Source organism: Gadus morhua, chromosome 1, assembly GCF_902167405.1.
Source record: "Gadus morhua chromosome 1, gadMor3.0, whole genome shotgun sequence".
Taxonomy (NCBI): Eukaryota; Metazoa; Chordata; class Actinopteri; order Gadiformes; family Gadidae; genus Gadus; species Gadus morhua.
Genome location: NC_044048.1, coordinates 8890864 through 8903523, shown reverse-complemented (window position 1 = coordinate 8903523; position 12660 = coordinate 8890864). Strand labels below are relative to the sequence as shown.

The following is a 12660-nucleotide window of genomic DNA, read 5'->3' as shown; positions in this document are numbered from 1 at the left end:
TTGTAATCGAGTAGACCTATGATATCAGTATGATATATGCCTAATGATTTGACTGCGGCAAAGGTGCACAAAACACAAAGGTTCTTTCTTTGAGCTAAAGGTACAAAATCACCTGTCCTATGAGGTTAAAGTGGTCTACAGCGCACCCTGGTGGTGATTATTTTATTAACATTTCGTACGCCAATATGTAGGCCTATGTATTACAGTTTTTTTCAATTGCTTGAACACTATAGACACATGCTTAGACCAAAGCAACACAACTTGAGGTTTTTGTTTCTATACCGTAAACACATGTAACCATTCCTTAAACAATAGCGCTGCTTTGCACTTTGGTTGCAATTGTGCAACAAACTTGCTCCTTTCTGCAACACACTTGCTCCTGCACACTACACAGTATTTCATACATAAGACACTTAATTCAAAAATGACGTCTCATTGTACCATTGCTAAAACACATCTATTCAAAATCCTAAACTCATTGGTTAATTGAGAATACTTACTTACACACCTGAAAACACTTTCTTACAAAACTGAACACCAACAGTTTCATCCATAATAAGGACATTCCGACTGGAAAACATGTATGTCTTCAACTCTCTACTTTCTACTCTACTCAGACTGTATCTAGAGTATTTGCAGTACTGTACCATATCACATGTACTGTATTGCAGGGTGGCTAATGCTCCTTTTTTTTAAAGAAAGTGGTAGTTTTGTGATTACCTACATTGAGATGTTTCAGTACTTTCTATGGTATATACAGTAAAGTACAGTATATACAATACTGTAAAAAAGAAGAAAACCAATACAGTAACATTTCGTGGTTGCTTTTTTCTATAGAATGACTAGAAGACCTTCTGGGGGCGGACGCCAACGCCTGTTCACCCAACAGCAGGCACTTGCCATTGATGACCTGGTCCGAGCAAACAATGCAATCCGTCTCAACCAGCTACAGCAACAAATACTTGCAGATAGAGAAGTATTCAATAACATAGAGCGAGTGAGCATTTCCAATATCAGACGCATCATGGTAAAGCACCAAATTACCATGAAGCAATTGTACAGGGTCCCATTTGAGAGAAACAGTGTCAGGGTCAAAGGACTTCGACGTGAACATGTACAGGTAAGTGTTACAGTCCTTTACATTTACAATACAGTATTGGTGTCATCCAGTTACAGCTGAATATGTGCCATTGAATCAGTACCACATATACATTGTTGGATTCCATCGGGCTGCTCTGGTCCGCAACTGGTTCACCAACCATCATCAATTTGAAGTCCTATACTTGCCCCCTTACACACCATTTCTAAACCCCATAGAATAATTATTTTCGGCTTGGAGATGGTGCGTATATGACCGCCAACCTGTGCCCTTTTTACAAAGAATTGTTAGGTTTCGATAGCCGAGTTTCAATTTGACATAGATGTGAATGGTTTATTTCCCAGTGTTGTTGTCTTATTTGCTTGTGTGTTGAGTTTTGACACAACGAGCCAAATCTTGCAAAACGTGTTCAAGCACTTGAAAAAAACTGTATTATTTTAAAAATATTTTATATATATATATATATATATATATGTAACATAACTTTAATGTCTCAACAGTTCATATTTTGGTTTGGTCTTCCCTAATGGTTATCTGTATTTTCCTTCGATCTTTAAGTTACACAACAGTTTAGTTTCTATATATTTATTTGTTCTATTTTGGTTTAATAGCTCTTGCCTTATTGTTATCTGTATGTCCCTTCTTTCTTTAAATTTCACAACAGAATTGACTCAGTTTCATTTCAGAGCAAATCAATTCCTGTTGTACCTCCCACATCAGGGGCTTTCCACCATCCGCTCAAGTGGTGCTCCCTCCTCTCCTCTTATTGACTTCTTTCAAAGTTTTCTGAAGTGTAGACAGGCACAAATCTACAATTAGGGTTGATAAAGTCGACGGATAAAGACGTTGAGATAGCAGGTAAGTCATTTGTGAACGTTGACCTGTCTGTCTTTATTATCTTAGAATTCTGAGAAAAGTTTTAATGGGAGTGGGGGTGATACTCCATTTTCTTTAATGAACGGGTTTGTTATCTCAGACTTCTGGGGAAAAATATATATAAATATGTAAATGTGTGTATTTAGGCCTACCAAAAGCATGCATTGGATTTTTTCCCCATTAACTTTGTTGTGAGCAGTAGTCATATAGGACAGTGATCATAATTTGCCACAAAATCTGAAAAACACCCATAGGACAAATAGATATGGTTGGTGGAATGCCATAAAGTAGGTCTATATGCAGTGTAAGCTTGTTCAGGCTCTACCTGTCAGGATGTAGGCTAGGCCTCCCGCCCATTTTTTGGGCGGGAGGACGCCCAGACCCCCCGTCCCTGACTGCGCCAAACCCACAAATTGAATCACCTGCCGCCACTGATCCTACGTGTTGAAATTGAGCCTAATATCTGCGTCTATGACCTCACTATTGGATAGTAGGCCTATGCCTGACGCATTGTGTTTAGCGAAATCATCCAAGTTCCGGGCTCTGGTGCTCACGATAAAGATACAGCCAGTCAGGCTCTCCTACCCTATGCAGCTCCTCAGGTCAATTATATTCATTTTGGCTTCGAAATGATCTCATTGGACTTAAGCATTCATAGGCATACACATTTTTCCCAGCAGCAATCAGAAAAAAAAATTGCAAACAAATGATTTACCACAACGCTTTAATCAAACAGTTTACACAATAGGCTGTTTAACTTTAGGGTGAGGCTATTTGCACCCCTGGTACAATTATAAGTACATGCTATTTGTACGCTGGTGCAATTAATGATGATGAATTAATATGAAAGTATAAGATATTTCTCAATAGCCCATGTTAATTAATTATTGTCTTTCCAAATATGATTTGATCGCATTGGATCAAACTTTACTAACTTTTTTTATCCTCCTGACTCCATAATGGACACTAGAAAGGAAATTTAGAGTAGGCCTACTTGAGACAGTTATATCTGAACAGTGTATCGTTTCAGATCGTTCTTTATGCATTGAATGATAGCCCTCTGCACTCATTGGTGGAACTCTTCATAACTGTCAAAGGTCTGCCCTGAGCAGGGGCGTAGCCACATGGGGGCCACGGCCCCCCCAGGTCAGAGGTTGGCCCCCCCGCTGCCCCCCCCCCCCCCCCCCCCCCCCCCCCCCGAGTATGAAAAAATAAAATAAATAATCCTGAACATAAACTGAGCTGATACTGTCAATTGAACTGAACTAAATAGGGTCTTTAAACACCCTTGGCCAAGCCCAGAGACTTTATGCCTTCTACTTTAGCTGGTGAAAGAACACTGGACAATAGGCATCAAAACAGTCTCCTTGTTTGACATTGGCGACCGATTCAAAATTATTTGCAAACACTAAATTAATTAAAAATAAATATATATAGACAGGATTTCATCTTGGTTCATGAACAGATGCTACATTATAAATATTATCAGATTAATATCAGTCATGATTGATAACAGTTATCTATTTGTGAAAATCAGTTTTGTATTTGTTTATTAATATGGACAGAACAGTGGTTGGAAGAAGAGACAACAATGTGCTGTTACATTTAACTAAAAAACCGGTGCGATCTAAGATGCCAAACCACATTTTTGCACTATGCGTTTTGAAACAAACCATAAGCAAAACTACCCTGCACGTATCCGGGCGACTGCTATGTTATTCAATTGCTAGGTGGATAAGAATTAACCTCCAATCTGGGTATGAATGCATGCACTTATTACAACGTAATAACAACATTCTGCCTATACCTTACAGAAAGTAGCACTTTATATATTAGTAATTTGCACCATCAAAATGATTGATAACCTTATTGATAGGACCTATGTTAAGCAGCCTCACAAATACCCTGATTGGGGTTGTATTGGACTACTCTCAAACCACCAGCCTGATAACATTGACATTAAGTAGCCATTTAATGTTACCAGTCTGGATATGTCGATTTTGAAGATGGACCCATTCTCTAGTGCGTGTGTGTGCATTGAGTTCAAGGTTCATGCCCCCCTTTGGTCCAGATTAAGACAGGGTTTCCATCTTTTGCTTGTGTCTTAGTGTGTAACAAAGACATAGTGTTTAAGGAGCCTTTGTGTAACTGGAAGGGAATCATCGAGTCTCCACTGTAGTCCCTGTAGCACTGGAGGTCTTATCTAGTGTGGGAGGGGAAAGAAGGTATCTGGTCGTTGGTTCAGAGAGTGTTCAAGGCTGGAGACATGCAAGAGAGGTTTTAGTGTGCCAAACCACATCCCTTTCAGGCCTGCAAGTAAAGCGGATGCAGAATAAGGCTGCATTTGTTTGAAAAAACAATCTAATGTATCTGTGTTTTTTGGGGGTTTAACTCAGGCTGCTGAAGAAGAGGGAATCAGGAATAGTGTCCGGCACACATTATGTAAGTAAATTACACTTCTTTTGCAAACTTCCTTGGTCTTAAAGTCACTACTTACTTTTTACCATGTTAGCTAAGCCTTTGTTGTTCATATTAAAGGACAATACTTGAGCATGCATACACCCTTCCCTCAAATGTAAATTATTATACCATCAATAACATCATTTCATGATTATGCTAACTTCAACTCCCTCTGCGGGCACTTAAAAACAAACATGACCTGGTGTTTGTTTTGAACAAGTATCCAGTATCGGAGGGCGGCAGCAGCTCAGGAGGTAGAGCGGGTTGACTTGTAACCCGGGAGGTTGGTAGTCCTATCCCCGGCTCCTACTTGTGTCAAGGTGTCCCTGACACCTCACCCAAAAGGCTTCTGACGAGCTTGCTGTCGCCTTCCATGTTTGAATCCACCGTCGGTGTGTGTATGAATGGTTGCAAGTCGCTTTGGATAAAAGAGTCTGGTAAATGCCCTAAATGTAAATATTTGTGGCACGGGTGCAACCAAATGCTTTTTTGGCAGAACGGGTACAGCAAATTCATTTCACCAAATAATATTGGTGACAAATTAATGAATAAAGCTAGGAGAGACAAAAGCAATGGTTTCATCACCAGACAGGTCCTTTAATGACGTTTTCCTTTATTAGTTATTTTACATCCAAAAGTAATGACGTAACGTACATTTCTAAACTGCAATATGATAATTGCTCTGAAAGGCATTTTATGATGTCTAGTTTGGAATGCCATTTAAGTCAAAATTAAATAAATAATTAAATATAAATATGCCAATGAAACAACTAAATATTCCTAGGAAATAAATCCTGAAATCCTAAATAAACAAGGCAATTAACATATGAATCAATGTTAACATGAATATATAAATCAGTCTATATAGTATAGATACGTTTTTATTAAAAAAAAGCAGCTTTTTAATTCAGGGGACCTTTATTTCATAATTCAATATTAATTTATGTCAGGGGACTTTAATTCCATTATGACACATTTATTTCCAAACTCTTAATATTTACATCTGTTATTTTCACTTTTGGTTGAAAAACAACACACAAGACAATGCCCAAATGAGCCCTCATGTATGATATGAACGCATAAACACTAACATCAAATGGAGGCTACAACAACGCTGGGTAGCACTTTATAATAAGGTGCCATAATAAATAGCAAACTAGCCATTACTTAACCCTTTGTTAATATTTGTTAATAATTACAAAAATATCTATTTGGCACAAAAATTTTTTTCACTGACCACAGGGTTTCGCTGGTTAGGGTTAGGGCTGTGAGATAGGGTTAGGGTTAGGGTCGTGTGTTAGGGTTAGGGATAGGGCCGTGTGTTAGGGTTAGGGTCGTGTGTTAGGGTTAGGGTCGTGTGTTAGGGTTAGGGTCGTGTGTTAGGGTTAGGGTCGTGTGTTAGGGTTAGGGTCGTGTGTTAGGGTTAGGGTTAGGGCTGTGTGTTAGGGTTGGGTTAGGTTTATGCAAACAACTAATATTTAATTAATGATGGAAAAACTATTAACTATTAACAAAGGGTTAGGTAATGACTAGTTTGCTATTTATTATGGCACCTTATTATAAAGTGTTACCCAACGCTGCTCTGTCATTGGGCACAAAGCATCTGTATTAGTCAAATTAATGAATCCCTCTAACTTGTACTTCTTCCTACTAGGACCGCAAAAAGTAAACGTTCGAAGTCTGTGATTCTTCTGAAGGAATATCGTTTACCTGCTGACATGAAGAGTATCATAAGAGACCTCAATAATGGGAACTCAACATCAAAGGAAAAGTAAGTTTATAAAGGATGATTATATTGAAATCAATGAAATCAACCGTATATCGGTCAAGCATTAGGGATGCGGAAAGCCAAGAGGGTGCGTTTTTTAATTTGTTAATTGATCAACAATGTGGAGAAAAATGCTGTTACTCAACTGTTTCTCCATCATTTGTTTAGGAACTTGCTGGAAAAAGAGCTTAGAATGCAGGAGTACGCCAAGAGGTTTGACGTACTGCTGCACCTGGAGGAGTACGAACGAACCAAATGCACCAGGGAATCCTACCTGTATGACATTCAGCTAACCAGAAGCAGGGAACTGTTTATTATGAAGGTTATGAGTACCATCCCAAGACTGCTCCCCCCCCCCCACACACGCACACACAAACACACACACAGTCACACACACACACACACACACACACACACACACACACACACACACACACACACACACACACACACACACACACACACACACACACACACACACACACACACACACACACACACACACACACACACACAGCCCTATCTGAGTAAACCTCCCAATTGAAACACTCTGGAGACATCTCAATTGTCTCTTTCTCCCACTATATCCTTCAGGTGGAAAGTTTCAGGCAGAACTTTCCATCTTGTCGGCCAGGAGACCAGGCGATGATCAGGCCACTTTGGGATTACCAGTGGCACCTAGCCCATGTCCATAACATCAATGGGGATGAGGTACAGCTAAGCTTTGGCAAACGGTAAGAACCCAACATTTATTTTACTACCAATTTCAACAGTGGCAATTTGTTACAGTCAAGTCACAAATCGAAAAAATAATTCAAACCGTAAAGGTTCAGAGTACGATCCTTGACAAAGCCCCCACACTCCTCCCTGCTCGTCAAAATAACAAGATTCTGTATTCATGGGGTTCCTGTAAGTTGCTATGGAATGAAACATCTGCTAAATGACTAAAGAGTAAGTTGTAAAATAGAGACTCAGAGCAGAAACAGATAGGTAATCTGCATTATTAATGTCGTCCAAACCCGTTTTATGAACTCCCTTGGTTGGTCTTAGGGGGTCTGAGTGACAGTTGTTTCTATACTATGACCGCAGGCGGCAGAAGCTCTTCAAGGACACCATGCGGATGCGGTGCACCGTTCTCTTAACTATCAGCCGCCTTACCACTCGTATCCAGCACAGGGCAGTGGAGCTGGCGGGTACAGGCGGCTTGAAGAAGGTGCTGTTCCCGACTGGGACCAGCCCCACGCCCAGCCACGCCCCTCCAATGGAACTCAGGTCTGACCACCCTTATTCTCACAAATCAGACTTTAAATATACAGTCCAAAATCTGGTAGCAGACGAGCTAAATCTGGGCGAACAGCGAACACAAACTCGGCCAGCAATTGCAAATGCTTCCCCGTGGGAAGAAGCTAGCCCATCCGCTCCAGATCCAAATGTTCTTAGAAACGGTGTCCGTAGAGGTTTCTAAATAAATACGAAAGCTTTATCCACTGGCGCAAATAGGTTTCAATTCTGTAGAATATCTCCATAACAAAACAAGAAACCAAGCCTAAAATCGAAATAGGCTCATAGAGTGGCAGGCGCAGTCAGCTCGAAACAGATATTCTCACAGCGCATTTCACCCATTAACAGCGTTAAATCTTACATACAGCACCTTTGATGATCATAGTTTCATTGATGATTAAAACAGCTTTTCACAGCTTTATTAACCCAGACCTTTTATTTTAAAGTCTGTTTGACCAAACTCTGAACAAAGAGCAGTCCATGGCTGTGCGTCACATCGTGGCTGGCTCTTCTAAGCCAGCTCCTTACCTGGTATTTGGACCCCCTGGCACTGGTACGTTTGAGCAGGTTCCCCGGGCCCCTGAAGCCTGGATCCTATGTTTAACTTAAAGGATTGAATGATGTCATAATGAATAATACATTAAAGTGTGATCTTTGCTTGCAATGTGCGCAGGTAAAACAGTCACTTTGGTGGAAGCCATCAGGCAGGTAGAGAAGACCCATGCCTCCTGCCACATCCTTGCCTGTGCCCACACCAACTCTGCCGCTGACCTGCTCTGTGAAAAGATTATGAACCCTAAAGTAAAAGTTTACCGCCTGTACGCCAAAAGCCAGGAAAAAGAAATAAACCAAAATCTACAGGTGGGCCTTTTCTTTATTCACACCTAGTGAAATATTAAATTGCAATGCAAAGACATTGATGACTGCGTGTGTGTGTCTGTATGTGTGTGTGTGTGTGTGTGTTTCTGTGTGTGTGTGTGTGTGTGTGTGTGTGTGTGTGTGTGTGTGTGTGTGTGTGTGTGTGTGTGTGTGTGTGTGTGTGTGTGTGTGTGTGTGTGTGCGCGCGTGCGTGCGTGCGTGCACAGTTCAATTGCAACTGGGTAGAGGGCAGCATCTATTTCCCCGATAAAGAAGAGCTGGAGAAGCATAAAATCATGGTCACCACCCTTTTCTCCGCTTCAAGGTACCTGTCCTGCTCCACATAACAGTAACAGCCATCCTCTATGAGCCTTTTTTAATAACATGAGATAACTGTTCTCTATAGGATTGTAAGTGTTCTCTCTGTCTCTCCCTAGGCTGGTTACGGAAGGCATCCCTTCAGGCTTTTACAGCCATATCTTTGTTGACGAGGCAGGACAACCTGCGGAGCCTGAAGGGGTTATCCCCCTGGCAGGTGGGAAACCAGCCAGGGTTCATCAGATACATGATACAGTGTGTCAGATCCTTCTCTCAGACATCCCACCAATTATTATGATACATTATATGTTTTTTTTTCTATGAAAAGGCCTACTGGACCCAAAGCGTGGCCAGGTGGTGTTGGCAGGAGACCCCAAACAGTTGGGCCCCATCGTCAAATCCCACCTAGCCAAGAAGCATGGACTTGGTGAGAGCCCTGTTATATTCTTTAAATAGGTTTCAATACAGGTGTCTGTGTAAACATCAGTTTCACTACATGTGTCACTCAATACATTCCTTAATGTTAAGGTGTGACCCAGAACATCGATGTGACTCACACAAAGGTGTGTGACTCAACATATTAACATCTACACTGTCATCTCTGCACAGAGAATATGTCTTGTTTATTGCTTGAAGGCAGACTAATAGAAACTGGAGTCGGAATGGCAGGGTCTTATCCAGATTCAGACCAGTTGTTTGAATTCAAAACATCATTGTGCTTTTTCACTTCTCTTTTTCACTTCTCTAAACTGCTGGTTAAGATATGTGTCGGTTGTTCATACCATTTCTGATTATATGTAAATATACGTAAGTTTCATACTGATTTTTTGAACTTGTTGGTTATTTCTTGCTCGACTTGCTCGTTTTCAGGTATTATTACTGCCTTAGCTCCTTTGGGTGACCTTTGACCCCCAGCAGCCATTCCACACTCCCGTGTCCTTGCATAGCACCTCATAAGGGGATGCGGCAGGGCCTGGGTTGTATGGAGAAACCTTTTTTTTTTCCAGGGTGACCTTGATCCCAAACCCAAGACACTCTTTCCAGGTTAACTACTCAAAGTTTCTTTGCATTTCAGCACAGGTGTATCACTTAACCTCCATCTCTGCACGGGTTTTTAACTTAACACCCTCTCTGTACAGGTGTTTCACTTAACACCCTCTCTGCACAGGTGTTTCACTTAACATCCTCTCTGTACAGGTGTTTCTCTTAATATCCTCGCTGCACAGGTGTATCAATTAACCTCCCTCTCTGCACAGGTGTCTGACTTAACATCCCACTCTGTACAGGTGTTTAACGTAACATCCCACTCTGTACAGGTGTATCAATGCTGGAGCGTCTGATGGAGTTGAATGTGTACAAAAAGACAGAGGAAAAGGGGTACAACGACCATTTCATCACCAAGCTGCTGAGGAACTACAGGTGAGACGATGCCATTCAGGATGCAAACATTTTTCTCTAGTCCGGTTTCAAATATCTCTGTTCCAATGGCTTCTGTTTTATACAGCTTTTTTGAATGTTTACTAGTCGTTGCTCTGCTAAACACCAGGTCTCATGGCAGCCTTCTAACGATCCCAAATAAGCTGTTCTACGAGAGCGAACTCCAGGTGGGGGCCGATATGGATATCCGCAACTCCTTATGTGAATGGAAGCACCTTCCCAGCAAGGTGAGGACTGTACACACACACGGACGCACCTCAGGGAGCTAAACAGCAGGCAACTCATCGTATGTCTTAAACACCGCGTTCAGTGTCCTCTCCGTCTCGCTCACCGGCTCTGAAGGGATTCCCGCTGATCTTCCATGAGGTCACTGGACACATGCATCACGAGGACAACGCCTCACTGTTCAACAAAGACGAGGTGGCGATTCTAATGTGGTATCTGGAAGCACTGTTGGAAGATGTCCCCCCAGAAGACATAGGCCTCATGGCCCCATACAGGAAACAAGTGGGTACCAACTGTGCCTTGCAGCTGTGCACATCAACCTTGCCTACGCAGAAGTTATTTAAAACTTGGATTTCTTAATGCCATCATCCCAACCAAAACATGAGTCGGTGACGTCCCTCATAGGTGGAGAGAATCAACAAGGCTCTTAAGATCGAGTTCCCCAGAAACACAGCAGAGTTAAAGGTAATACGTGGCAGTGGATTAGCCTTTTACTTTTCAACTTATTAAATACATTGGTGGACTGTTTTAAATCTGTCATCGGCCATCTTTTGATCTCAGGTTGGCACAGTGGACGCATTTCAGGGCGTGGAGAAGCGGGTGATTCTGCTGTCCACAGTGAGAAGCACCAGCCGGGACCCCAGACCCCCGTCCTCCCTGGGGTTCCTTGCTGACCCCAAGGTGAGCAACACTCCGCTTTCCACCACTCTTCCTCATCTATCCATTCAGTCAAGGCCACATTGTCATGACGTTGTTCCTGTAATTATTATGTTATCCTCCTGTTTCTCCCCAGAGGTTCAACGTGGCCATGACCCGCGCCCAAGCCCTGTTGATCGTGGCGGGGAACTCAGAGGCGCTGACAAAGGACAGCTGCTGGAGCAGGTGAGAGGAACAGAAACCCCTCTCATCAGTGCAGATCAATAGATCCAGGACGGTTGGACTGATGGTCGTCTCTGTGCTCTCTACGCAGGTTCATCGAGCACTGCAAAGAACACGGAGGTTACATCAAGACCATGACCACCGATTGACGTGCATGCACGGACACACACGCACACTGACAACCACACACACACACACACACACACACACACACACACACACACACACACACACACACACACACACACACACACACACACACACACACACACACACACACACACACACACACACACACACACACACACACACACACACACCTTCTCCACACAAAATGATATTAAGGACTAAAAACCTCACATTTTATTTGACATTGTTGCATCAGCCTATTAGAGGAGAATTTTTTTGACCACTAGGCCTTCCCATCGTTGTGATGGAAAAGCTATCATAATCATAAAGTTTTTCTTTTTGAACTTAGGTTTTGTTTACTATTCCGTGTTTGTTCTTGCCGTCCGGCTCTCCTTCAGGGTCATCTAAAATGTAAACCTTTGTGGTTGATGATGTAATCTGTTCTCACTCTGTTCCTGTGTTATCTTCTGTTGATTTGGGCCTGTTCCACGACCCTGGGGAGCGTCAGGAAACAAAGGGTTACATGGCACGGACGCGACCCCTTATTTATGACATCCTGAGGAACTTCAATCAATAGATTACCATCTGGTTAACAAAGGCTTTTGGTTTATTGGGGGACAGCTGCCCTCAAGAACCCAATCTAAGTGTATAAGAACTCCTGACTTAGCCACTTTAGAGTATGAAGTAAGACGCAGGGCAAACTCCCATCTGAGGCCTCAGATTACTGTAGTGTATGCCTGTTTTATTGTTTTTTGATGCATGTTGTGATGTATCTATGTTTGTACATTTATTACAAATATATAGGACCACCAATTGCCTAAACGTATTGTGTGCTTTTTGCATCTAAATATCTCATCTGTCTTAGACGCAAACTCTTTTAAAGAAATTGCCACGACATCGTTCAGAAACTTGAGTTATAATCATATAGACCTAAATAGAATGTGACTTGTTTGATTAATATTGCAGACAAATTAAGGTGATACACATATAAGTGATAATGGCCTACTTTGCATTTTTTCACAAAGGCCTAAACACAATAGTAAAATAAAAAAAGTCTACATAAATGGCCTCTTGGGACCTACTTGGCCTCCTGAGAAGGAGTGTTTATTCAGAAAGGAAAACGAAACCTTGACGTTGGCTCATATCTATTATATATATGTTAGTGGGCCTAAATACAATAAAACAATCTTGCTTGTCATAAATGTTTTGACATACTTGTCCACATGTATGTCAAACACATGAGCATTCAGAGAGGAAAACGAATCCGGGTCATATCCATTATCCGCATTGTGATTGTAATCTTTTCCATAATTGCACTCATAAACGCCCA

The 12660-nt window shown here is 41.8% G+C and overlaps 1 protein-coding gene across 1 annotated transcript; it reads left to right on the top strand.

The window, feature by feature from the left end:
* Positions 1-1841: 1841 nt before the first annotated feature.
* LOC115553654 (putative helicase mov-10-B.1) lies at positions 1842-12406 on the top strand. Its single transcript, XM_030370097.1, has 18 exons — positions 1842-1957; positions 4372-4417; positions 6090-6206; positions 6372-6525; positions 6798-6937; positions 7293-7475; positions 7931-8037; positions 8158-8345; positions 8570-8667; positions 8780-8877; positions 8989-9087; positions 9977-10079; positions 10207-10324; positions 10440-10604; positions 10728-10787; positions 10884-11003; positions 11116-11204; positions 11293-12406. Coding segments are annotated over exons 2-18 (1899 nt in total). The 5' UTR covers positions 1842-1957; positions 4372-4415; the 3' UTR covers positions 11351-12406.
* Positions 12407-12660: the final 254 nt, after the last annotated feature.